This window comes from Antechinus flavipes, chromosome 6 (assembly GCF_016432865.1).
Source record: "Antechinus flavipes isolate AdamAnt ecotype Samford, QLD, Australia chromosome 6, AdamAnt_v2, whole genome shotgun sequence".
NCBI lineage: Eukaryota > Metazoa > Chordata > Mammalia > Dasyuromorphia > Dasyuridae > Antechinus > Antechinus flavipes.
Window position 1 is genome coordinate 190,304,967 of NC_067403.1, and position 27,449 is coordinate 190,332,415.

Sequence of the window (27,449 nt, forward strand, 5' to 3'; positions counted from 1 at the left end):
CCATCAGTTGGCTACTGACCAGGTCCCAGCTGTGCCCCAGGTAGGCCAGACATTCCTTCTGTTTAACTTTTTTAAAAAAGCCCACAATCTGGTCCCAAGTTTTCTTTCCAGCCTTACCGATCCTCCCACACCTTTTATACAGACAAATCAAACTGGCTTTCCCTATGCTCTCTATGTCACAATAAATGCAAGCTTAAGGGAAATGGATGGAGTAAAAAGAAGTCCAAGTATAATCCATTTATTTATAAAGTTAGCAAATGACAATAATAGAAGTCAATGACTCCTTAGTGACTAGAGACCCAGCTATATAATCAGAGCATCCTTTTATAAAGTCCAATTATATAAATTCATTACATATCAATTGGTGCCAACTAAACAAAGATTGTAATTGGTCTGTAATTAGACTGACTTGCAAAAGGGGTCTTCCAGATCCTATGGTGCCAGAGACAGAGAGTTAGTCAACATCCTTGGAAAGTCCCCAACCCTATCCTCCCCTACTACAGAAAGTGGGTGCTAAGAAAAACATCCTGTGATCATATCAAATCATTCTTAAATCATTTTCTCTATTTCCCTTAAGGGACAGATTCAGACAAAATGACATTCACAAACATTATATTATATCGCTCTTCTATCAAATATCATACTGCCAAAGCCAATACAAAATAGTTTCAAATCTGTCTTCAGAAATTGCTTACAATTGTTATTGTTGTGATAAATGACTAAATAATCAATTCACACACACACACACACACACACACATACATAATCACTAATCAATAAATAATCAATTTCCATACTCATACATTGTGATAAATCACTAATCAATAAATAATCAGTTTCCACACTCATACATAATACTGTCTCCATTTCTTTACATTGGTCCCACATACCTAGATGCTCTTCTTCCTTACTTCTTTTTTTTTTTTTTAATTTATTTATTTATTTTTTTATTTTTTCCAATTTTGTCATTTTTTTTAATTTAAATTTTATTTTATTTAATAATAACTTTGTATTGACAGAATCCATGCCAGGGTAATTTTTTACAACATTATCCCTTGCACTCGCTTATGTTTCGTTTTTTCCCCTCCCTCCCTCCACCCCCCCCAAGATGGCAAGCAGTCCTATATATGTTAAGTATGTTGCAGTATATCCTAGATATAATACATATTTGCAGAACCGAACAGTTCTCCTGTTGCACAGGGAGAATTGGATTCAGAAGGTAAAAATAACTCGGGAAGAAAATCAAAAATGCAAATAGTTCACATTCGTTTCCCAGTGTTCCTTCTCTGGGTGTAGCTGTCTCTGTCTATCATTTATCCATTGAAACTCAGTTAGGTCTCTTTGTCATAGAAATCCACTTCCATCAGAATACATCCTCATACAATATCGTTGTCAAAGTGTATAATGATCTCCTGGTTCTGCTCATCTCACTTAGCATCAGTCCATGTAGGTCTCTCCAAGCCTCTCTGTATTCATCCTGCTGGTCATTCCTTACAGAGCAATAATATTCCATAACATTCATATACCACAATTTACCCAGCCATTCTCCAATTGATGGGCATCCTTTCATTTTCCAGTTTCTAGCCACTACAAACAGGGCTGCTACAAACATTTTGGCACACACAGGTCCCTTTCCCTTCTTTAGCACCTCTTTGGGATAAGCCCAATAGAAACACTGCTGGATCAAAGGATATGCACAGTTTGATAACTTTTTGGGCATAATTCCAGATTGCTCTCCAGAATGGTTGGATTCGTTCACAACTCCACCAACAATGCATCAGTGTCCCCGTTTTCCCGCATCTCCTCCAACATTCATCATTATTTTTTCCTGTCATCTTAGCCAATCTGACAGGTGTGTAGTGATATCTCAGAGTTGTCTTAATTTGCATTTCTCTGATCAATAGTGATTTGGAACACTCTTTCATGTGAGTGGTAATAGTTTCAATTTCATCATCTGAAAATTGTCTGTTCATATCCTTTGACCATTTATCAATTGGAGAATGGCTTGATTTTTTATAAATTTGAGTCAGTTCTCTATATATTTTGGAAATGAGGCCTTTATCAGAACCTTTAATTGTAAAGATGTTTTCCCAGTTTGTTGCTTCCCTACTAATCTTGTTTGCATTCGTTCTGTTTGTACAAAGACTTTTTAATTTGATATAATCAAAATTTTCAATTTTGTGATCAGTAATGGTCTCTAGTTCATCTTTGGTCACAAATTTCTTTCTCCTCCACAAGTCTGAGAGATAAACTATCCTATGTTCTTCTAATTTATTTATAATCTTCTTCCTTACTTCTGCCAAAGAGTGTCCCTTCTTTTAAGAAGTAGTTAAGGCATAATCTTATGTGCAAAGCATTCTGTGATCTTTTTAATTACTACTTCCCTCCCTTCAAAATTGTCATATGTTTAAGTATGTTTTATGTATTTATTAACTATAGATTTAAACTGTATTTATTTTTACATATACTTGCTAATTTTCCATTTAGGAAGTGAGTTAAATATTTTCTTATTCTCTGAACTTGTATCTTCAGGTGTAGCACAATGTCTGGCATATGGTAGGTACTTAATAAACAGTGTAAAGATAGATATAGATATTAAAAAGCAGCATCAACATGGTTCTTTACCCTGCCCTAAATTTTAATAGGTTGGAACAAGATATGCATCCAAATAACTAGGTGATAAAATAAGTTTTGGCAAATTCCTAAGGTATAAGTACTCTGCCACTCAGAAGAAGGAGAAAATCCTTTAATAATAGTTTTGTTGGCTGACTATTATATAGTATTAAAATACATATATATGTATGTATATATGAATGTGTGTATAGTTAAATAAAACCAGGAATTCCTCCTATAAATGTGAATAGATATGATTTTACTTTTGGCTTAGTGAGTTAAATTGTTCCTATTTGAAACTCAATGAGGAAAAGACAAGGCACTTATGATATATGGTTTATATTTAGTCATTAATGCGTTTTTAAATACAGATCACAACACCATAATGTTATAGATCAAATATAACAGATAATATTTACAACTAGCATTTATACTGACTTAAAACTTGCAAAGTCCTTTACAAATAAACCATTTCATTTAATCCTTATAACTACCCTTTGGAGGTAGAAGCTAATGTTATCCCACATTACAAATGGGGAAACTAAGGAAGAAAAAGAGGTCATTATTTGCCCAGGGACATAAAGATAATAAGTTTCTGAAGCCTAATTTGAATTCAGATCTTCCTGATTCTAAGTCCATACCTTTATCTACTAAACCACTAAAGGCTAAGTGCCTTTAGTTCCTTATATAAAAAGAAAATAATAGTTAACAACAGCAATAATAAAAGCAGAACTCATCAATAAATAGTTAATGGAAAAGGACTCAATTTAAACATTTTATCATAATTTTTTAGATCTCCAGAAGAAAAATTCATGATAATAATTACTATAATGTTGTGCCCCATTGTTCTCGGAGACTATAGTGCCTATATCCAACCCTGATGCAATAGTAGCTCACAGTTCCTACCTAAGTTTTATCTATAGCCTCTATGGAGGCTGTGAAGATACCAAACATGGTTGCCACCAATGAAAGTGGGCTAATGCCAGTTCCATTATCCCCTCTTCTCAGGAACCAGTGTACCTCACCTATCATTGTTATCATGTCCATCTCTGCCATCCCTGCTACTCTAGATATTCGTGAGTATAGCTCTGTATTCACACAGCCCATTGAGAAGCCAGCCCCTGACATCCTTGTATCCAATTCCGAGCTCAACTATCCCAGTGGACTCCCTCCAGCAAGGCTATGCAGGAATGTAACACTTCTTAACAATCCACCCAGCAGCTTTCAGTATATCCATGCCTGCCTTTCCTCAGTCTCCAGCCCTACCCTCCCAGCAGCCCATTCCACCACCACCCCATCTCCACCCCAACAACTGATAGCTGCAATGCCTTTGCCTTTTACATGCCCCAAACCTTGACTGACTTGTATCCTTCAAATGTCTATTTCTTTTTGCTGTGTCATATCTATATTTTCTATCCTTTGTCTACCAGGACACTAATCAGAGTAAATGCTTTAGCTTTGTGAATTTTGACAATCCAGTTACAGCATTGGCTTCCATTCAGGCTCAGGTGGCCCAAGGATGCCAAGTCATCCTATTGAGGGGCAGCAGAGTCTGGAGATGACTCAGGAAGCCTCTAGAAAATAACTTTTTGGTAGTCTAATTAGTATGGCATTGAATAAGTAAATTAATTTTTGCAGAATTATCATTTTTATTGTATTTGCTTGAACTACCCATGAGCAATTGATATTTTTCCAGTTGTTTAGATATAACTTTTTTTGTGAATGATGTGTTTTATAATTGAGTTCTTATACTTTCTGGATTTGTCTTAGCAAATAGATTCCCAAATATTTTATATTGTCTACAGTTATTTTGAACGGATCTCTTTATATCTTTTCTGCTAGGCTTTGTTGTCAATGATTTATGTGTGTTTATTTTATATCCTGTGACTTTACTAAAGTTGTTAATTATCTCAAGTAGTTTTTCTCTAATATTCTCTAAGTATATCATCATACCATCTATAAAAAGTGATAGTATTATTTCCTTAATTTCTAGTCCAATTCCTTCAATTTTGTTTTCTTTTCTTATCACAAAATCTAACATTTCTTGTGTAATTTTATATACTAGTGCTGATAATGGGCATATTTGTTTATCTCTGATCTTATTGAAAGGCTTCTAGCTTATCACTGTTACAGATAATATTTGCTGAAGGGTTTTGAATAGATACTAATAATTTTAAGGAAAGTTCCATTTATTCCTGTGTTCTTTAGTGTTTTTTTTTTTTAACAGAAATGAGTGCTATATTCATCAAAAGATTTTTCTGTGTCTATTGAAATAATCATACGATTTTTGTTGGTTTTGTTATTGATATGGTCAATTGTGCTAATAATTTTTCTAATATTAAGCCAATTCTGAATTCCTGGTATAAATCCCACCTGGTCATAGTGTATTACCCTCATGATTAATTCCTGTAATCTCTTTGCTAATATTTTATTTAAATTTTTTGAAACAATATTCATTAGGGAAATATGTCCACAATTTTCTTTCTCTATTTTGGCTCTTCCTGGTTTAAGTATCAGTACCACATTTGTGTCATAAAAGGAATTTGGTAGGACTACTCCTTTGTCTATTTTTTCCAAATAGTTTATTTAATATTGGAATTAATTGTTCTTTAAATGATTGGTAAAATTTACTTGTAAATCCATTTGGCCCTACAGATTTTTTTCTTAGAGTGTTCACTGATAGCTTGTTCATTTTCTTTTTCTAAAATGGAACTATTTATATACTTTATTCCCTTCCCTGTTAATCTGGATAATTTATATTTCTTGTAACATTCATCCATTTCACTTAAATTGCCAAATTTATTGGCATACAAATGGGAAAAATAGCTCCTAATTATTGCTTTAATTTCTTCTTCTTTGGTATTGAAATCACCCTTTTAATTTTTGATAATGGTAATTTGATTTGCTTCTCTCTTTTTTAAAGATCTAATTAACCAAAGATTTAGCTATTTTATTTCTTTTTCCCCATCAAAATCAACCCTTAATGTTATTTATTAGTTTAATGATTTTCTTATTTTCAATTTTATTAATTTCTTGTTTGAGTTTCAGAATACTAAATTGGTGTTAACTGTGGGTTTTTATTATGTTCTTAGTCTAGCTTTTTAATTGCACATCCAATTCATTGATCTTCTCTTTCTCTATTTTATTTATGTAAGCATTTAGAGACATAAAACTTTGCTTTGGTTCTAGTCCATAAATTTTGGTATGTTGTCTCACTGTTGCAATTATCTTTTATGAAATTATTGTTTCTGTGATTTGCTGTTTGACCTTTTAATTCTTTAGGATTAGATTATTTATTTTCCAATAAATTTCTAATCTTTTCATGGCTATTTATTAGATATAGTTTTATAGTATTATGATCTGAAAAGATACATTTAATATTTTTGCCTTTCTGCATCTGGTTGTGAGTTTTTTTGTTTGTTTGTGGTTTGTTTTGTTTTGCTCTAATACATGGTAAACATTCTCTTGATGCCATATACTACTGAGGAAAAAAGGTATATCTTTTTCTATCCCCATTTAATTTTCTCCAAAAGTCTATCACATCCAACTCTTCTGAAATTCTATTCATTTCTTTTTTGCTTATTTTGTGGTTAGATTTATTGAGAGGGGAAGATTAAGGTCCTCCACTGATATAGTTTTGCTGTCTATTTCTTCTTGTAAACTCACTTAACTTCTCTTCTAAATATTTGGAAGCTGTATCAGATGATGCATATTGATAACTTCATTGTCTATAGAACCTTTTAGCAAGATGTAGTTTTTTAATTAGATCTATTTTTGCTCTTGCTTCATGATTACTACCCTTGCTTTTTCTTTTACTTCAGCTGAAACACATTAGATTTTGCTCCAGTCTTTTACCTTTATTTTTTGTGTGTCTCTCTGCTTCAGATATTTTTCTTGTAAACAACATATTGCAGAATTGTGGTTTTTCATCCACTCTACTATCCATTTCCATTTTATGGGAGAATTCATTCCATTTACATTCACAGTTAAGATTACTGGGTATTTCCCTCCATCCTATCCCCTCACCCCCATCGTTTATATTTTTATCTTCATCTTTTCATTCTTTTCCTTTGTTGATTTGTGCTGTGACTAAAAGTTTCCTGCTGGCTTAGCAGGTCACCATCTGCACTGGGCTCTGTTCCTCTTTTACCCAATTGAAACAGACCTTTCCTGAAGTTTAAATTTTCTAGGAGTGGAAAATTTTTTTCACTTCATTTTTTATGGATTTTATCACTTTAAAATTGTTTTAGAGAATTGTTTTAATAATTGTTTCTGAGGGAAACTGGGAAGAGATCATGAAATTTCCTAGCTTCTCTCCACCATCTTGGTTCTACCTTCTCGGTACATCTAATTTATCTTATTGACATGATGATTACTTGCATATACATTTCCCCTTCTTGAATAGCTGATTAGATTGGAAACTTTTTGAGAGCAAGATTTTGCCACATCTATCTTGATATCCTTTATGAGTGTGATAAGATGTGAAATGAATGTTTTTTGAACTGAATTAATAACAGAGGAGCTAAAATGGATAAATTTGAATTTTTTCAACAATATGAAAAATAATGTGGCAATTTATAGAAGAGAATTTCCTTCCACAAATCACATTTCTTCAGCATTTCAAGTAATTTTATAATGTATATCTGATATAGTAAAGTTCTTACAATAGATTGTTCTCTAACTTTATCTGGATAAGGTTCAATATTAATTGACTATGTTGGCTAATGTCAACACAAATTACACATCTATTTGACATGTAAAAAGAAAGCCTAATGATTTTATTTTTATGGATCACTGGAAAGAAGCAAGAAGGAATATTACCAACTAAGGATTTCACAAGCATAAGTGCCATTAAAGACAGAATCGAGGGTATGTATATAGTTAAAAATGGATTGGTCATGGAATGAGAAGGAAAGAGATCTGCATGGACATCAGACAGAAGTGATTTGTTTGTATCTAGAAGATAATAAAAGAAATAGGGAACTATGTGTAGTTCATTGGGTAAATGGACCATTTATGGAACAGTTGCAAAAAAAAATATTTGGACAGGTATGTAAATATTCAAATATAAGGGTATTTATACTCTTAGAATATTAACCGTACACATGTAGAACAATGAAGGTTAGAAAATATTGATAAATCTTCCTATATTCACAAATATTACAAGCAAATATGTCAAGTAAAATGGATTTGGTGCTGTTTTGATGCCACATCCTCAATAAATTTAGCTACGAATTGAAATGGAGTGGGGGATGTTAAGCTGCCACTCCAAACTTCCATTTGAATGTCAATCCCAGTCCCCAACCCTTACCTCTCACATACAGGGAACGTCAAACTACTTTCTGGCTAAAAAATGAAATAAAAAAAAGTCTTGACTACCACTAATTTATTATGTGACCTTAGACAGGTACTTAGACAAGTACCTTATCTTATGAGCCACAATTTTTCACTGTAAACTGAAGGAATTAGGACAGATGATCTCAAAGATTTCTTCTAGCTTTAAATACCAGCAATTCTGTGAATTGCCATGGATTGTTAGTCTATAACTATCTGATTAGAAGCAAAGGGAAACCTAAAATATTATAGAACAGATAAAAATTTTTGAGAAGGTAGGATGAAGCAGGGGGTGGAATTTGAAACAAAATGTTTCTTCTAAGCCTGATGACAAGGATTTCCATTGTTCTATTAAGTCCCTTTTTACAACCCACTGAATCCATCAAAAATAGGCATTTTTTTCTTTAGTCCATAGATTGTTCAAGATAGCTGATACTTCATGAATTGTCCATAATATGACAACTTTCCTGACCAGAACACAGAGACATTTCAGATAGATAATGGACATTTTCTTGACTTTCTCCCAGATATTTTCATTTGGTTGGTTTGTTCTTCAATGATATCCCTTCACAACCAGGGGAGAAGATCTTGGCTATTTATTGTCTCTGAAGAGGGAAACACAATTTCAAATGTGTGACAGCTAAAGGGAAAGATTTACATGACCCTTTATTCCTCACCTTATATCTTCTAGTCTAAACACCTCCTCACACCAAGGTTTGCAGTGATTTTAGCTGACATTCAGGCAACTTCCAGCAGTCCTTGACTTGTAGTTTGGTGGCAAGATTCCTCATCACTACCACACTCTTCATAAACTTCTGTTAAAGCCTTCCAAATGCTTCATCTCCCTTAACCACTATGGATAAAGTCTCCAAAAAATAATTTTTCACACCAAAGAGTTAGGCATCCCCATGCCAAGGATTAGTTTTGTGCAAGCTAAACTTCCAGTTCTCTAATCTGTTTGCCAAGGAAAGCAACACTCACATCACAATGTCCTTCAAATCTTTTCTGATTCCCTTAGCCACCAGATATTTCCAATTAAAAAAAAATTACAGTTACCCCTCCCACATCATGGAGCTTAGAGATACAGCATTTCACAATCTGGAAAATCTCTGGAAAAAATTTTTCCCCATCATATCAGAGAAGAAATCAATTATTATAGTATTAAAACATAAAACATATTGATATTACACAATACTATACACATATTTTATGTATTTTGAAGTTTTTGGATTTCTTCTGTCATCTGCTGATCTGTTGCTACATATGTTGTCTGTGGCTTCTGCAAAACTCCCCCCAAATTCACATTTAATTTCTTATGCCAACCTGTGATAAATCAGAACTGTGATGGGGAAAGTCAGTAAGTAAAAGGGATAACTATACTTTGTATTTATTTTATAAGCTCCTATTTACATACATGCTACCTTTCATGATAGAATGCAATGCATGTACTTAACATTAGGGTTTAATTCTGATTTTTTTCTTTGTATCACAACATGTAGCGCAGTACTGAGCACAGAGTAGGTATTTGGCAAATATTTGTTGATTGGTTTATACAGATCAACCATAAACATATCCGTATAAACAGCTCCATTTTAAATATAGACCTTGGCTGGGTAACCTGGATGAGATAAAATGAGAGATCAAACTCAGATCTAAAGGAGTAAATAGAAACTTCACTGAGGTCAAAACCTCTAGGCATCTAAAAAGATATTCAGTTCAGATGACTAAAAAGGAAGTAAAATCCTCCCCCAAAATTGGGAGAAATGGATTCAAAGTTAAAGGGAGGTCTACATGGAACAGGGCTAGGGCAATATCATGGAAGTGAGAAGCACAAGCTTGGTGATTGACACTCTGTCTCCCTCAAAGCATAAGCCTGAGTATCTTTTTATGGTGATAGTAGGCTAACTGAGCAGCTGTGGGCCGGAAGAAGAATTAAATAGATGCTTATATAAGAGACTACAATGTAAACTTCAGCTGCTATTGTTAATACTGATTCACAATGCAACAATCACTTCAAAGCAAACACAAAATGATGTAGTAGAAAGATTACTGGACACATACTCAAGAGATAAGGGTAAAGATTCTGACTCTGACACTAACTAGCAATGAACTTTTATGTCCTCATCTATTTAAATGGTGATAAGGATACTTGCTTGTAAAAAGATGGAATGGTGGGTGAAGGGCCAGACTTAAAGGCTGGAAGACCTATCTGATACACAAATAGCTCTGTAAACCCAGAAAAAGTTAAACTCAGGTAGGTGGCCTATGGACATGATGCTGGGCCTGGAACCTGAGTTCAAATCCAGTCTCAGACATTTACTAGCTGTGTGGCTCTGAACAAATCCCTTAATCATCATCTGCCTCAGTTAACACCCAGGGTTGCTATGAAGATTAAATGAAACTCTATTTGTAAAACATTTTGCAGTACCTGTCACATAGTAGACACTACATAAGTACTCATTTCTTTCATTATCTGTGGTCTCAGATAACTAAGATTGTAAATTGCAGATGAGTTGTAGGTTTACATCAGTGGAAGGACAGACATTCCCTATATTGTGAAATCACAGGTCAAAAGTCAAAACAAAACCTCTGAATTAGCAAACTTAGGGAATGACTGTAAGAACAGCACTTGCAAACCTGAAAGCTGTTTGAAATGATCACCAGTAAAGAGCTGACCCATGAAGATACCCTTCTAGACAAGAGCTCATAGAAAAGATGATTTTTTTAAAAGGCTGGACCCATGGATTTATTTGCTTTTATTCTCTTGCAGTTAGCCCAGAACAGAAAAATTAGGGAGAAGATAAAAGCAGAGCACAAGGTATCTCTGAGGTAAAAAGCTTATGGAAGATCTTAATGTTTGATTCTTAAAAGATATATATTTTATGATTCCTGATAAGCAACTGTCATCCTTATTAATATAGAATAAAGAGAAAAGAACAAATTCAGTATTCAGGGAAGGTACAAGCATTCACATTCTGCCCTTAATGTGTGATACAGAAGTGGGGAGATGAGCATATAGTTAAAGTATAGTCTTAGAACCAGATATTTATTCTACTAATGAATGGTGGCCTCTTAAGTGAATGACTGAAAATGTTGATCATATAACATTGCTAATAGCAATTGCTAAGGGTCATGAAGGACTTGCTTTTAGCAGCTTTGTAGTATAGGGAATGTAAGTATTCTGTCCATTTTACAGAATGAGAAAACTGAGACAGAGACAGATAAAATGATTGCTTATAGTCAAATACCCAGTAATTTCAAAGCCAGGCCTTGAACCCACATTTTCTTATTTAGTGTTTGGAGGTCTTTTCATTAATTATATCATGAGTCTTTAGATAGGAAGAAAGAGTAAAAGGCAAGCAAAAAGGAGGAAAAAAAGCACATTTTTCAGGGCTTGCTTGATTAGGGACTGTACTAAATGCTTTATGAATACTATAAGATTTGATCTTTACAACAATCCTAGGAGATAAGTGCTATTGTTATACCCATTTTTCACTTGAAGAAACTGAGGCAACGTAGTTAAGTAACTTGCCCAATGTGACAGCTGTAAGTGTTTAGCCATATTTGAATTCAGGTCTTTCTGACTCAGCCCACTGCTCTATCCATTGTACTTGGCTTTTTTTTTTTCTTCAGATTTTTACAATGATGACTTTGATAATATTCATTCACTTAATGTGTATTATTTGTGTATAGCTATTGTTCTAAATACTAAGAGTGATACAAAGTTTTTTTTTTTTTTTTAAGTGTTTGCACAATGCTTGGAACCCAGTAGGTGCTTAATGAGCATGTGTTTCCTTCTTTCCAATTTCTTTGTTATCCGAGTGCCTAGCACTGTGCTTGGGATCCAGTTGACACTTATTGAACTAAATTCAATATCTATTAAATCCCTACTAGATTTTCAGTTTCTTGAGGATCTTTCTTTGTACCATGTGAATGACCAGGTCTTGCAAACAGTAAATGTTTAATCCATTTACTGAATTGAATTCAGATTAGTCCAGTCACCACTCCATTCACTTTACTTCTGATGGACTTTACCTTCTGCCTTTTCCCTTCATGCTTCCTTCCATACTCTACTACCATTCTAGGATATCCACTGCTCTCTGCTCTGTCAATCTAAGAACCTTTTTAACACATAAGTTTCCACTTGAATCCCACCTTCTTCAAGCAACAAGCCTTTATGAAGCACCAATATATGTGACAGACATTGGGTAAGGTGTTGAGGGGTATCAGTCTGAAGAGTGTGACAATCCCAACTCAACAAGCAGCTTACATTCTAATGAAAGAACCCCAAACACATACATTCAGTACAGTGTAGAGAGAACAAATACAAAAGTATACCAAGTGATTAAATAGTTTGGGGGAGGGAGGGAGCTGGCGGGTGGGTGGACCAGGAAAAGATTCATGTGGCAGATGGTGCTTGAGCTGCAGTGAGAGAGGGACTTTGAAGTCCCATGAAATTCTCCTTCATTATATTAGTTCCTCTGACTTCTTATAATACAATCTATACCACTTACTTACTATCTATACTAGCCTCTGGTTCATAATTAAAACTGATTATACTATATTTTTAATTGAACTTTCTACCAATAATTTAATGCTGTTAAATATGTTTTTTTCATATAACTGGGTCAGTGACTTCTACTTTCCAGGACTCCATTTATTCATCTATAAAATGAGCAGGACCAAATCTAAGAATTTTTTTCTTATGGTAACTGAGCCAGCTTGGGAGTGTCTTAATAACCTATTGAAAAGCAGGATGTTCTTTTATTTTCATTTTTTTTCTAGCATTTTTGAAACAGTCATTTCAGAAAGATCTTAGTTCCCTTTTTTCTTAAAAAAGTAATAAGGGGTAGGGATAAATTCACATGGTAGGCTGACTTTCCATGCATACAAATAACCTACCAATGTATAAGAGATTTTTTTAAAAGGAATCTAGTCTAGGCACATCATTTTATGGAAACAGATACTTAAAGGGGAGGTATCAACTTATTTAAGGTCACATGGTATTCTAGTTTATGACTGAGTCATGTCTAGAATTAATATAATGTTTCCTATCTCTCAGTATGAAATACTGGGGCAATGATGTAGACATGTTGATGGAGTGATGCACTTGGAATTCCTATGCCATCTCTGACCCTAACTAAGTATGTACCCCTGGTGATGACATTTTTTTACTTCTCAGAGATTTTATTTCTGAAAAAAATCAGAAGTTGTGGGTATAGAAGACAGCTCAGCTCAGAGGATGAAGTGCTGATCCAAACTCCACCTCTGACACAGAATGGCTATGTGACTGGAGGGCTCCCTTCACTTCTCTGGTTCTTGCAGAGAAGGTGCCAGCCTGCTTCATTGGTAGGTCTTTCCTCACCTGGGACTTCTTCCTGCTAATGAAAGCATAGGTCAACTCCCTAGCTTCTTTAAACTTCTAATATTTGCTTCAAAACAATTCAATGTATGAACTGAACTTTACTTGAAAACCGATGAAAAAGGATAAATGATAGAGCTTAGTTGTGATACAGATATCTTCACTCACTTCATCATCCTGCCAAAGACCAAAAATGACCCATCAGGAAGGCAGAACTGGCATCAATCTTGTGATCACAGCTCTGGGTCTGAGTGCTACCTCAACCCTTTTTGAATTATGTGTCACTTTACCTCTGATTCTTAGTTTCCTCATCTGTTAATGATGATAATAATACATTTTCTACCCACCTCCTAGAATTGCTTTGAGGAAAGTATCTTGTAAACCTTTAGGAGATATATGATATGAGCATTTTAAAGCATTTACTGTGCACAAACACTCTGCTATATAAATATGAACTGTTACTTTATTTTAAAAGGTGAAACATCCTATTTTCTTGCTGAATTTCTTAGCAGAATTATGTCCTGATTTGCTTCCCCTGTGATTACTGTACTCTAACCTTGCCCAGAAGTATTTGGGGAGAGCTCAGTGGGTGCGTGCATATAAAAGAAGGTTGAGTGACTTTAACAATAATGGTCATAGAGGGTATGGCCCAAATTGGTTTCTCTTTCTTAGGTTCTGTTGCCAGTATTTTACAAATTTGTTTTGACTGAGTCGTGAAAACAAAATAGTAATATTAGACATTCAGTCATCTAAAGAGCAAAGGGGGTAGAGATGGTACAGACATATTATGTGTTTGTATATATATATATAAATATATGTATATATGTGCATATATACATATATTTATATATATATATATCTTAACTGAATTTCAATAGTTCATAAATTTTCCTTGCATCTAGTAATAAATCAAAGTGATCACAGAACAGTGCTCAAGGAATATATTCATGATCTTTTGAGAAATTCTGCCAAAACTCAGAAGATTTCACAGAATTTCAGAGTGGGAAGGCATATTACAGAATGCAGAATAATGATGATGACAACATGAGAGACAGAAGGTAAGAGCTGGGAGGATCTTAGAACATAGAACACGTAATGTCAGACACAGAAGAAAACACAGAATGTAAGATATATAAAGTCAGTTCTAGAAGGGACCTTAAAATGTAGAACATGGAATTGTCAAAAACGAAATATCAGCCCTAGAAGGAGTATTAAAATATAAAAACATCACACCTAGAAGAAATCTTTAAAATTAGTGTATTAACCGTTCTTAATGTACAGTCATTTTCTAAGGTTCCTCTTTTCCCTAATGGCCATTAATCACTCCATAGGGTGATGGTTCTGATGTGTAACACTTGAATACTTTTCCTGGGTTATGTGACCACATTTTCAATGCAACTTGGTCAGTTTACAGTATAACCCTGTTCCTGGCTACTTAAGTAAAACCAAAGCAGATCTGCATGGTTTACTTTATATCAGGGTGTTCTTTGAATTTTCATTTTTCCCCCCTAGCACTGTTAAAACACTGTTAAAACATTTCAGAAGGAACTTTGCCCAATGCTTCCAACACCATTTACATTAGTTCAAGCATTTTAGCAATATTTGACAAAGCCAGAGGCTTCTGTTTAATTTGGTGGTGTTGCTATCGATCTCATAGAATTCTTGAGGCTTACCTTGCTAAATCCATTGCCACTATGGAAATGTTATCTGGAGTGGCAGTGTAGTGCAGTGGCAAAGGGGAATTCAAATCTCTAATTCTGCTACTTATTAGTTAGTTATATGACCTGAAGCAACACACTTTACTCTTATGAGCCTCATTTATAAAAGTGGGGATTATGTATTTACCTATAGGTAGGGGAAGAGGTAAGCATTTGTTAAAGCCCTACTATGTGTCAGGCATAAAAAACAGAGGATATAAACAAGATGCATATAGAAAAATTGGATGTAATCAAAGAGGGAAGATACTAACATTAAGAGGGCTCAGGAAAGGCTTCTTCTAAAAGACAACTTTAATTTGAAGGAAGCTAGGGAAGCCAGGCAGTGGAAATGAAGAAAACAAACATATTTTGTAGAGAAAATGGCAACTTATTAGGTGCTCGAATGCTATTAATAAGACATTAGTGAAATGAATTAATATTATATTATAAAATATTCAGGTAATGCATTTTAAGATATAATAGTATGTACCTAGTAGGGGAAATGAAAATTGGGATGACTAAAATTCACCTTCAATATCCTGAAATATTCTCTATCTTAGTGATGATGTTCCTATAGCATTTAGAGATCATCAAATTTATAGCTGGATGGAACATTAGAATTAGTTAATTTACTCTTCTCATTTTATAGATCAGGAAACTGAGGCCCAGAGGGGAAATGCTTTGCCCAAATAGTAAATGACAGCAGCAGGAATGGGAATCAAGCCTTATCTTCCAATGCCAAATACAGGGCTTTTCCTCTACCCAGCATTTCCAGCACATGCCAACTGATGGCAGCTTCCTTTATAAGAAAAAAAAAATTACGAGTTCTGACAAATTGGAAAGCACCATCAGGTCCACAACTGTTATTTCATTTAAAAAATGACTGATTCCGTGTTAATTAGGATTCCGTTGCCAGAGGACCGCAGTTCAGGTTAGGGATGGGATCCACAGGTACCCCCTTCCCCCACCACGAGCCCAAGGGCAAGCAGAGAAGCAGGAATTAAGAAACTCTTAACTCCACCACATGCAAAGCAGCCCAGCTGCCAGCTACCCAAGCAGAAATAAGCCCACATCACCAGCGCTAGCAGGAATACAAAGGACCTTCCCCAAAAGACTTCTTTTAAAAAATCACAACAATACAGTGACCTCTGACAAGCCAGCTCATCCGTAGAGGCTTTCGGATGCTTCCTACCTTCAAAGGTAATGCTCCTGTTAAGCTGTGTTAACTCAGGCTGTATTTGGATCCCTTTTCCCCCAAAGCAATTTCCTTCCCCCTCCTGGGAGGAGGGAGAGGAGAAAAACCTGGCGCTGCTAGCAGTCTGTAAGGGAGGATCAGTTCTCAGCTTTGTCGTTTCCTTGTAGATCTCGCCACCCAAAGCCTGGCTTGCTACCCCCAAACACCTGCTCTTTGGAAGAGGGGGAAATGCCGGCAGTCTCGTTCAGCAGCCACCTCTACAGCAGCTCAGGTACGATGGGGGGGGGGGGTGGGGTGGGGGGGGTCTGTTAGCAAAGCAGCAGTAGAATAGGTATTTCAGCATCAGAATATACCATTCTGCCCCACAGTAGGCTCAAAGTTGCTACACCCTGCGTGGAGGAATTAGTCTCGTCTCAATGCACAAGCTTCCTGCCCCAAAAGAAGGGCGAAAGCAAGGAGGCTTCCAGAGTGGGTTGTGCACCTCCCAGAGCATCCTAGCAGCAGCAGTTTAGGGGCAAACAAAAGCATCAATCTTCACTGCAAAAGCTTTATCCTTCACAGCATAGAAAAGAGTGTTTTTTTTTTTTTCCTTTCTGCTTCTCAGTCAAGACAGTCCCTTCCTCCCCCGCTAGGATTTAGCCAATTCACCTCATTTGCAGGGTATGCTCTATAGTTGCAATTGTCTGAGTTTCCAAGGATATTTAATGCGTGCAGACCGCCAATCTTGAGGCAATATCTATGAGTCAGCACAGTGTAGTGGAAAGATCTCATAGCCAGGAGATCTGGGTTCAAGTCATCGTCCTGATCATTACTAGTTCTGCAACCAGTGTCATGCATTTTCTCTGAGAACCTCGAAATCCCCTATTTGTATAATGGGAGCAAAAGACTTGGACCTTTCTTGCTCCCCCCCCCCATTATGGCTAAAGTAGTAAAATACTTTGCATGATTTCATATTGTATAACTGATATTATATTTTTTGCCTTCACAATGGAAAGGAGGGAGAGTAATCAGAACTCAATTAAAAAAATAATATTAAAAATAAAAAATGGTGTATGGGATGTGAAGCTTACATTATTGCACACCATCAACTGACAGGTTCACAAAAGTGAAAACACTTTTGAAGATGTAAAACATCATGGAAATGGGAACTCTTCCTATTAAAAGTGCCACCTTGAACTTCTTAGGCTGCTATGAGGAACTGGTACTTTGATTTCAATAATGTCCTATTGAAAAGTTTCTTGCCTATGGTAGATTGAAAAAAAATCGTGCTAGGTTTGGAGTCTCTGAACCCCTGGATTTTTGTCATGACTGTTATTCACTAGTAGTGTGACATAGTACAAGCCACATTCCCTCACTGGATTTCAGTTTCCTCATAATTAAAATGGAAGGAAGGACTAGATGGCCCTCCAGAGTGTCTAAACTTTATGATTCCATGTGTAGCTTTGGGACTCCCACTGTGCGAGACAAAATCAGATTACAGTGATGCAAACTCCACCTCCCATTTATCATTCATTTATTTTTAATATTAATTTTTAATCACCCAGCTGAGCCAGAAAGGAAGAGGGAAAAAAAAAGCTAGAAATTAACATGCAAGTAGACAGCAACGAATCAGTCATCATAAAAGTACAACTTTAATTAGTATCACAGGAGATTATTACAAATCAATAAATTTAAAATAAGTTCTGTGGCTAGATAGTGAAAATATAGAAAGACCTAATGGCACACTCCTTAAACTCAAGAAGCTTACAATTCAAAGGGAAGATATAATGTCTTTTACATCTGAATGAGACAATGACAAAATTATAATTTTATCAATGAATATGAGATTAAAGAAGATATATGCATATAAGTTTTCTTTGTTGCTGCACCCTCAGGATGTCTTTTCCATAATAGCCCTGCAGTCAAAATCTCCTATATGTATTGTTCTGTACATTGGGAAGTGAGGCCCTTGACAACATTCTTGGTAAAAGGTGATCAAGGCAAAGAAAATGTCCAAAGTGTCATAGGAATTTATGAGGATCATTAGGGAAGGGATTCTCCTTCATGAAAAAGGGAGCATGAGAGGGATCTTGAAAGAAGAGAAAGATTTCAACAAGTAGAAATGAGGAAGGAGTGAATAATCATAAAATGGAAAGAGATCTCAGAAATTAATACAGAATCACAAAGCTGAAGCATTGTTGGAGTCTTCAAAGGCAACCTAAGTTAACCTGTCCTTCAACAAAGGTTTCTTCTAAAATTATCCCATCAGAGGCTCATCCAATCTCTGATGGAAGACTATCAGAGAAGTCAAGGAAAGCCCCTAAGGCAACCCATTCTACTTGTAGATAGATATGATTGTTAGGAAGTCTGCCTTTCTGTAACTTTGATACCTTCCTCCTACCTTCTGTGCTTCAGGGTCAGAACAAGGCTGATCTCTGCACTCCAAAACACTCCATGAAATATTTGAAGACAGCTCCGGCTGAGTATACTTAGTTCTTTCATTGATCCTTATTTGGCATGAACTCCTTATTTTAAAATCCTGGTTGCCCTTCTTTGGATATAACGACGTCCTTAAAATTTATTGCCTTTAATTAAGTATACAGTCATAGATTTGTATGGTCTGACCAAGGCCCACTACCATCTTTTGTCATTTTACCTTTTCAGCCCTACTTCATATTACTCTCTGCCACGATAAACTGGACTGCTCTCTACCTCCCTATCACATTCCAAATATTTGGACTTTTGTGCCTCATACTGCCACTTAGGCTTGGGGTATCTCCCTTCCTTTCTCTGTCTGTTAAATTTTACCTAATTCTATCCTAATCTGAATGCTATTTTATTTCTATAAAGCCCCCCCATTCCTCAATGAGCAAAGTCTTCTTTTCTGAGGCCTAATATGGCAGTCTGTTTTATAATATCATAGATTATGTCATGATTAATGGTAATGAATATTAATATTAGAATTATAGTTGTGAAATTCACCAGTGGCCTGAGCATTCACAGTGAAGAAATTTCACAATGGGAAGGAGGGAGAGAAATCAGAACTCAATTTAAGAAAAAAATTAATATTGAAAATAAATAAATGATAAATGGGAGCTGAGGCTTGCATCTTTGCATAGCATCACCTGGCAGAATTATTGTGATGAAAACACTTTTGAAGATGCAAAACGCCACTGAAATGAGAACCATTCCTATTAAAAGTGCTATCTCCTATGTTGTTGGGAGAAACTGGTCCCTTGATTTTAATACATGTCATATTGAAGAGTTTCTTGTCTGTGGTAGACTGAAAAAATGTGCCATGTTGCAAGAAGACAGACTTTATGGAAATAGAGAATGATTATTTGTTTTTGTGTCTTCTCTCTCCTACGAGGGCAGGGATCAGGTTTTAGAAAATTTTGTTCTTCCTGCAAGAAGGGCTATGAGCATAGTAGATTCTTCAAAGGGCTAGCTACTATTGTTTATGGCTTTGTCATTAGCTTGCCATTGTGACCCAGGGCAATGGGTCCTAGTTTCTTCACTGGTAAAAGGAGGAGACAGGACATTTGTCTTTGTCTTTCCTCACTTTGGTAGTATCTTTCACTTTCCTTCCATCCAGTTGTCCACCAATAATCTTCCTGGTTCGTTCATCTTACTTAACATATTTACTTACATTTCTTGTCCCTTGCCAATTATCTTCTCAAATTAATCTTTAAAAAAAAAAAAAAACTATTCCCTGAACAATCTTCCTAGTGCATCCTACATTTCACTGAATGTAAGCTTTCTGAGGGCAAGGTCTGTTTTGCTTTTTGCATCTCCAGAGCTTGCAACAAAGCCTGGCATATAGCAGATGTTTAATAAAAGCTTGTTGATTAATTTGCTGCACTCTAATCATGCAGTTTTTTTTTTTTCTGAAAAAGCTTTCAGTGTCTTGTCTCTTCTTCCTCAGATTTCTTATTGTATAATGTTTAGATCTCTTGGATCTCTTCAGTCTGCATGTGTCATTGTTCAGTCAACCAATTAACTGAGCTCAAAATCTATTTATATAATTGTCTATGAGTTATAAGCTCCTTGAGAGCATCGCCTTTGTCTCCTCAGCACAGTGCCTTGTTTCTATATAGCCCAGTGTTTTCATAGCTCTATGATCTCATCGTACGGGTAGTTCCTCTATCAAAGCAGACTGTAGCTTTCCCCATATGTTTTCTCCTAGTATGACCCTTGTTTCTATCTTTCCATAAATATAACATAGACAATCTACCCAATGCACTGGAAGCCTCCTTCTGTTTCTTTTACCATTTTATAGAATGTTTAATTTTTGGGCCATATATTTGTTTGTCCTGACTTGCATCACATGATTGGTCTATCTCCTTTTCTGGCAGGGCATATTTTTGAGTCTGTCTTACTATATAATATGGTTGGTGAGTTTGCAAAGCATACTCCATTGATGCAATTCCCTTGTGGACTTTGGATCTTACATGGACATTCTGTAAATTGATTCTAATCTTGAGAAGAACCTTTTAATTGCTATGGAGCCATAATTGGGATGCACCAACAACTAAAGCAAGTCCCTAGAATGAGGACAAAATTCTTGGAGTGAGAATAAAATCAAAGTCCTAGGGCCTCTAAGTAGAAAAGAGGACTTAGATTCTCATTCAGGATTGATGTAAGGCTGAGAAAACATGACCCAGTTGTTGCTTCTGTCTCTGTGATATCTGTTTACAGGAGTTTAGAGATAGCTGTGACCTTGTGAGCTTCAAAAAGTCAATAGAGGGAGCCACCAGAATTCTAGGAGCAAGAGTTTATGCCAGGATTTTCCAGAAGCCAGATGGTAAAGAACAAAATTATGGTTGATCAATTTGACTCAGACCCAGCAGTAACAGAGAATAAACTGTTTCTTCGATGTAGATGGCCCTTCAAATTCTTTAACACAGAGACTGTGATCCTTCCCTCTCCTCACCCCCTTCCTTTCACCACTGTAATTTTCTACCTATTTAGACCTTTGCATACCAGGTACTTTCCCCCTCTTCTCTTGTGTGACTGGGATTTTGACCTGTTCCTCATCTTGATCCCACTATCTCTTTGTTCCACACTGGTGGCTCACCTCTACTCTGTTACTGCCTAGATCCCAGCCCACATTCTGCACTTTGGAAGCCACCATTTGGATCCTGAAAAGAGAAAGCAGTTAAGAAGCAGCCTTGAAGGCTATTGCCACTAATAGAGGAAGGAGCACAAAAGGTTGAACTACAAGCTTGACTTTCAAATCGTAGTTCTGCTACTACCTGCTGTGTTATCCAAAGCAAGGTTCTTTCACACATCTCTGTGCCTCAGTTTCCTCATCTATGAAACCGGAAAAAAATTCTTTTCTTACATATTTCACAGTGTACAAACCTTTAAAATATTATAGAATTAAGAGCAGTGGCACAGAAGCTCTGGCTAGTCTCCTCTCTCATTTTTTGAATTCCCTAAAGCAATCCTCTGACAAGAAAAAAAAAAAAATCTCAGGGAATAAATGCCACAGGAAAATGAACCAACATGTACAGCCTGATGACAGCTCTTGATACTCCTGCCTTAGAGAAAAAGACAAAGACACCCATTGAATCTCTAGCCCAGTTTCCCTCTTGAACAAATTGGTGCATTTGTGTTTCATCTCATACAACTCATATGTATTGTATCTCCATATCATGTCCCTAGAGATCATTCCTCTCTGTCAGTAGCCTTTGTAATATGTCCATAGAGTTCTGGACCCTTAAAGCTAGAAGGAACTTTGAACACAGAAAGACAGAACACAAAAAGACCTTAGAACAGAGAATATAAGATAGCAGAGATGCTAGAGCTGAATGGGACCTTAAATTATATAATGTTAGAGCTCGAAGGGTTCTTAAGAGTTTTAAGAGACCCTAGTCCAGAGTTTCTTAAACTTTTTCCATTCATGACCCCTTTTTGCCAGAGAAATTTTTGTGTGATCCTGGGTATATAGATATAAAATAGGTATACAAATTAGTCATTTACCAATAATAAATCATAAGGAAATTTATTTTAAAATAATTCTTTGGTATACATATAATTTTACCATTTGTTAAAGACAAAAGCAAATTTGCATACTAAAGAGATAAATGTGCTTTTTATTTTTACATGAAGAATTAAATCCTGGTGAAATATTTGATATCTTTTACTGTTGCCAAATTTTTCATGAACCCTACATTCAGATATAACACCTTATATGGGTTTAAGAAGCTTTGCTTTTGTTCAACCCTTTCACTGTAAGGAAGAGAAGTCCCTGAGATGGCACATAGCAGGCCAGTCTAGAGCAGGGAAGAGAAGTTCAGTCACCTGATTCAAGGTAGTGATTGTTAGTTAATGTGTATGTATGGGTAAAGATATGTGTGAACCAGTGGTGTGGGATGGCTTGCCTGTTCTATATGTATGGAAACATGTTCATGTACATGTTGACATGTCATGTAGATTTCAGAAGGAATATGTGTGGTTATGGTAAACAGATGTGTGCACATTGGTATGTTTTGGGGTTTCAGCAAGTTTAGGGGACTCTTTTTACTCACCTCCAAAACTCTGCCTGTAATGTATTTTCCACAGCTATCGCATCTAATGCCAAACTTAGTATGATAGTCAGCCTCACAGTAGGGGACACCATCCCTACGAATGAAAATAGACAACAATTAACAAGGTTCTCAATTTTATTTATAAATCTCTTAGAGTGTTCAGCTTGTTTAAAGGATACAATACTGTAATCCCTGAAAAGAAATACATATCCAAACATGAGACATATGCATTCACTTCAGAATTGGGAAGATACTCTCTCACCTTCTCACCCCCTAAAATACACACACACACACACACACACACACTCTCTCTCTCTCTCTCACACACACCCCACACTTGATCTTTTGATTGGACAAGGTTTGTGAGAAATGTTACAGTAAGAATCCAATTCTCTCTCAAAAAATTCTACGACAGAAGGTTTTCGAGAAATGTAGATACTAAAATTAATAGGAAAACAAGGGCAGTCTTTAGGCTAACCAAATTACGAACCAAAGATAGTTATGGTCATGTTTAATCAAAACGCTGCTAATCAGTGAGTAACTGAGGTCAGCATAAAGTTTAATGCTTATGGGAAAATGATGAATTATAAAAGCTGATATTTAGAATTGAATCATGTTCCCAGCTGCCGCTCTTATAAAAGCAAAGAGCACAGTGTCACAAATTTGGTTGTGGTGGGGTGACTTAATATAACATATTGAATGATTGCAGTGATGATGGTTATGATGATCAGTTTCTTTCTACTCTTTCATCTGTGGTCTATCAGATTCCTACAAAATGGAAGTCAAGATAACTTGTTCATTTTCCCTATCCCATATTATATTCTGCCACGTTCTCAAAGTTCTCATGGTATTCACAGAATTTCAGATTGACGGGACTTTGAAATACAGAATAGAGAATATTTGAGGAAGGAATGAATGAATGAATGAAGAAATGAAAAGAGAAGTTAAGGAGTGGGAAGGGAGGAAGAAAGATAGATTGCTTTAATAGGTAGTGAAATTTCAGTCATCCACAGTCCTCAAATAGACACTATTTGTTTAAGATGTTGTAGAGGACATTCCCATTTACATTGAGAAGTCTTCTGAAATCTCTTCCAACTGTGAGATTTTTTAACTATGATTTTATATGATCTGTCATCTAAACAAGTTTTCATATCACTGTAGGAATATGGCTGAAGATTCCTTGGTTCATCAAACTGACTGAAATCCCATAGCATACAGAGACCCTGGGACATCAAATGTCAATAATATAGAAATTCTAAGTATGTCTCCTAACCTGTTCTTGTATTTCAATTTGCATTTTTTTCAAAAGACCTTGATATCCTCCCTCACCATATGCAGCTTCGTGCTTACTACACATAAACATCATCAAAATAAAGATGAGAAAGAAATCTGACCTCAAGTATTCAATGGTGTCTAATACTCATTGGATCAGTACACCTGAGACTGAGTCTGAGAGTTGTAAAAGGTAAAATTTCCATGGAAACAGGAATCTGCCCTCATCTCAAACTTAACAGTTGTATTTTTGGAGAACTATGTGGGCTGGTAAGTAACATGAATGCAATGGGGGTGAGTTAACATCATAATATGAACTTAAATCCCTGCATTTTCTGATTTGAGTTTTAATTGGCAAATAAACTGCTAACACAGCTCTAAGCTTTCAAAGTTTAACACATTTCTGCTGTTAGTCATACTTTTCACTTAAGTCTAGCAATGAAATTAATATTCAGGTTGGAAATACTGAAGAGTTACTGGGAATATTATATCATTTTTTCCAGAATTTGAACCTATTTTTGATTATTTGTTTGTTTTTTAAAAGAAAGTCAGTGAATGTAATTTAGTTATAAAGGCCCTTTCAGGTTTAATGGTCTCTCCTTCTTCATCTCCCTTTCCTGGCTTCCCTGATTTCCTTCAAATCCTAGCTAAATTCCCATTTTCTACAGGAAGTCTTTCCAAATCCCACTTAGTACTCTTCTTCTATTGATTATTTCCTTTTTATTCTGTTCGTTGCTTATATGTACCAAGCTGTTTGCATGCTCTCTACTCCATTAGAATGTGAGCTTCTCAAGGGTAGGCATTGACTTTTACCTTCTTTTATCTAGTGCTTAACAGTGTGCCTGGCATGTAGTAGGTGCTTAATCAGTGTTTACTGATTAACCTAAAACCAGTAGTGTATGAATTAACTTTTAGATGGTCTTAGTCAAATCACTGCATCTTAGTCTCCTCTTATATAAAATAAAGATATTGAACTAGAAGACATTTCAAGGGTAGGGAATAATAAAAACTTCCACTTATTTAGTATTTTTCTGTTCACAAAGTCCTTTCCTCACAAGTCTGTCCATTTCTAGTACTAGCATTATTCCCATTATCTGGCAAATGAGAGCTTGTGGCTAGCCAGAAGAATAGCTTAGTGTGGGAACTTCTATTTACACAGTGCTTTAGAATTTTCCAAGTGCTTGTTATGGTGTGAGTTCATATTTATATATTGCTTTAGGATTTTCTAAGAATTTGCCTCATCACAGTTCTGTGAGACAGAGAAGGAAAAGGGGGAGAAGTCCCATTATTTTTAATAAGTTTTTTTATTTTCAAAACATATACAAAAATAATTTTCAACATTCAACCTGGTGTCCCCAAATTTTCTCCTTTCCTTCCCCCTCTCCCCACCACTAGATGGCAAGTAATCCAATATAGGTTAAATGTGCAATTTTTCTCTCTTCATCACAAGACCATTGGAACTGGCCTGAATCACCTTGCTGATGAAAAGAGCCACATCCATCAGAATTGATCATCACATAATTTTGTTGTTACTTACAATGTTCTTTGGGTTCTATTTATTTCACTTAGCATCATTTCACATAAGACTCTGCAGGCTTTTCTGAATCATCCTGCTATTGGTCAATGTTTAATTTCAGCAATTCCATTTTACAAATAAGGAAAGTGAGAATCAGGGAGAAACAACTTTCCCTAAGTTCACACAGCTTGTAAGAAAAGTACCCCGGGTGTGATCTCAAGTCTTATGGATTCTCTAGAAATACCTTTTCCATAACACCATGCTGCTCCATCCTTACAACAGTAGAGAAAATTCAAATCTTATTTAAGTCCAACACTCCCTAATCTGTTTCTGTTTCTCTGTCCCCTTCCCTATCTGCCTTGTATTACTCTCACTTGGGTACAAATCCATCCCTCTTCCTCTCCCTCACCCCCATATTATAGAATGGAAATATCTTAAAGGCAAAGATGCATTGCTTTCATCTTGGTAACCACATGGTCACCTGATAAAAATTTACTGAAATGTAATTTGATTTTTGTGGCTGTTTGGATGACTTTTCTACTTACTTGCTAATATACTCTGCATTCAGTTGCTTTCCACAAGTCTTGCATTTAAAGCAGCCCAAATGCCAGTGTTTGTCCAGAGCCACTAGAGATTGGCCATTTTTGATTTCTGCTCCACAGCCTCCACAATCTGAAAACAGAAACACAAAAACACTTCCTCATGACCTTGTCATTTATTTATTATATTTATCACTAAGTTATCTTTATCATCAAATCTAGGAAAAGAAGAAACCTCCTAGACTTCCCAGATATAGAAAAGCAACATGAAAAAACCAATATCAAATGCAAGTTTACCATTAAAAGGAGAATACCTGAGATTTGTAGGCAGAAAGTCCACTTTGGCATCCAAAAAGAACAATTTCTAAATATTTAGAACCAGCAATCTGCCATCAAAATATCAGTAACATGTTAGGCAATTAATTCAAAGTATAAGAGGAGAATTCAAAATAGGGTGTGCTCAAAGGGCCCTATTAAGCTTTTTCAAGGCCTGAGTTCTATGCTGGCATCATTTCCATTTATTAACAAATATGTAATAATGGAAAGATAGTAGGATTTGACAGCTAGGTGGTGCCATGATGCATCCAGTATAAGGCTAGGAGAGAGGAAGACTCACATTCCTGAGTTCAAATCCAGCCTCAGCCACTTATTAGCTGTGTGACCCTGGGCAAGTCACTAACCCTGTTTTGCTCGGTTCTTTCATCTATAAAATGAGCTGGGGAAAGAAATCTTTATCAAAAAAAAAAAATCCTGCCAAATGGGATGTGAAGAGCTAAATATGACTAAAATGACAAGACTTGAGTTTTAATACTGGTTGTACCACTTTCTACTAGAGGAACCTTTTTAAAAATCTTTATTGACCTCAATATCCTTATTTGTAGAAAGAAGAAGTTGGTTTCAATCAATGGTTCTCAAAGTGTGGTTCAGGGATTCATGAGGGTCCCCAAGAGTTTCAAAAGAATTATGAGGTCAAAGTCTTTTCGTAATAATATGAAGACAAATTTGATTTCTTATATGGTTAAATATCAATAACTATAATCTACATAATAAATAGAAGTTCTTTGGGAAGGTCCTCAATAATTTTTAAGAGTATAAAAGAGTTCTGAGACACCAAATTTTGAGAGCTATTAAGTCTGATAATCTCCAAGATGTCTTCCATATTTTACAATGCTATGATCTTATGTCTTCCTTCAAGGACCAGCTTAGGTGCCCCCTTCTCTTCCACGTACCTTGGATCCTACCCAAAACACTGAAGATGATTAATAAACACTTATTGAATGATGGGCAATCCTTTCACAAATGTAAATATCACAAACCTCCATGTCTTTATAGATTCTTTTTAGCAGTTCTTGTGCCCTTCTTATCCCCCGGTCAATCTCTAGTGGCTAATCTTCTTTTGATAAATGGTC

General features: G+C 35.8%; 1 protein-coding gene across 4 annotated transcripts in view; it reads right to left on the bottom strand.

Annotated features, from left to right (window-relative positions):
* ABLIM2 (actin binding LIM protein family member 2) overlaps positions 1–27,449 on the bottom strand; it is a 310,433-nt gene that overhangs the window by 113,730 nt on the left and 169,254 nt on the right. For all 4 annotated transcript variants that reach the window (XM_051965982.1, XM_051965979.1, XM_051965980.1 and 1 more), the window contains exons 5-6: positions 26,047–26,173; positions 22,714–22,807 (exon numbers count right to left, since the gene is read on the bottom strand). In XM_051965982.1, coding sequence (XP_051821942.1) covers positions 22,714–22,807; positions 26,047–26,173 — 221 coding nt within the window. The remainder of the gene's footprint in view (positions 1–22,713; positions 22,808–26,046; positions 26,174–27,449) is intronic.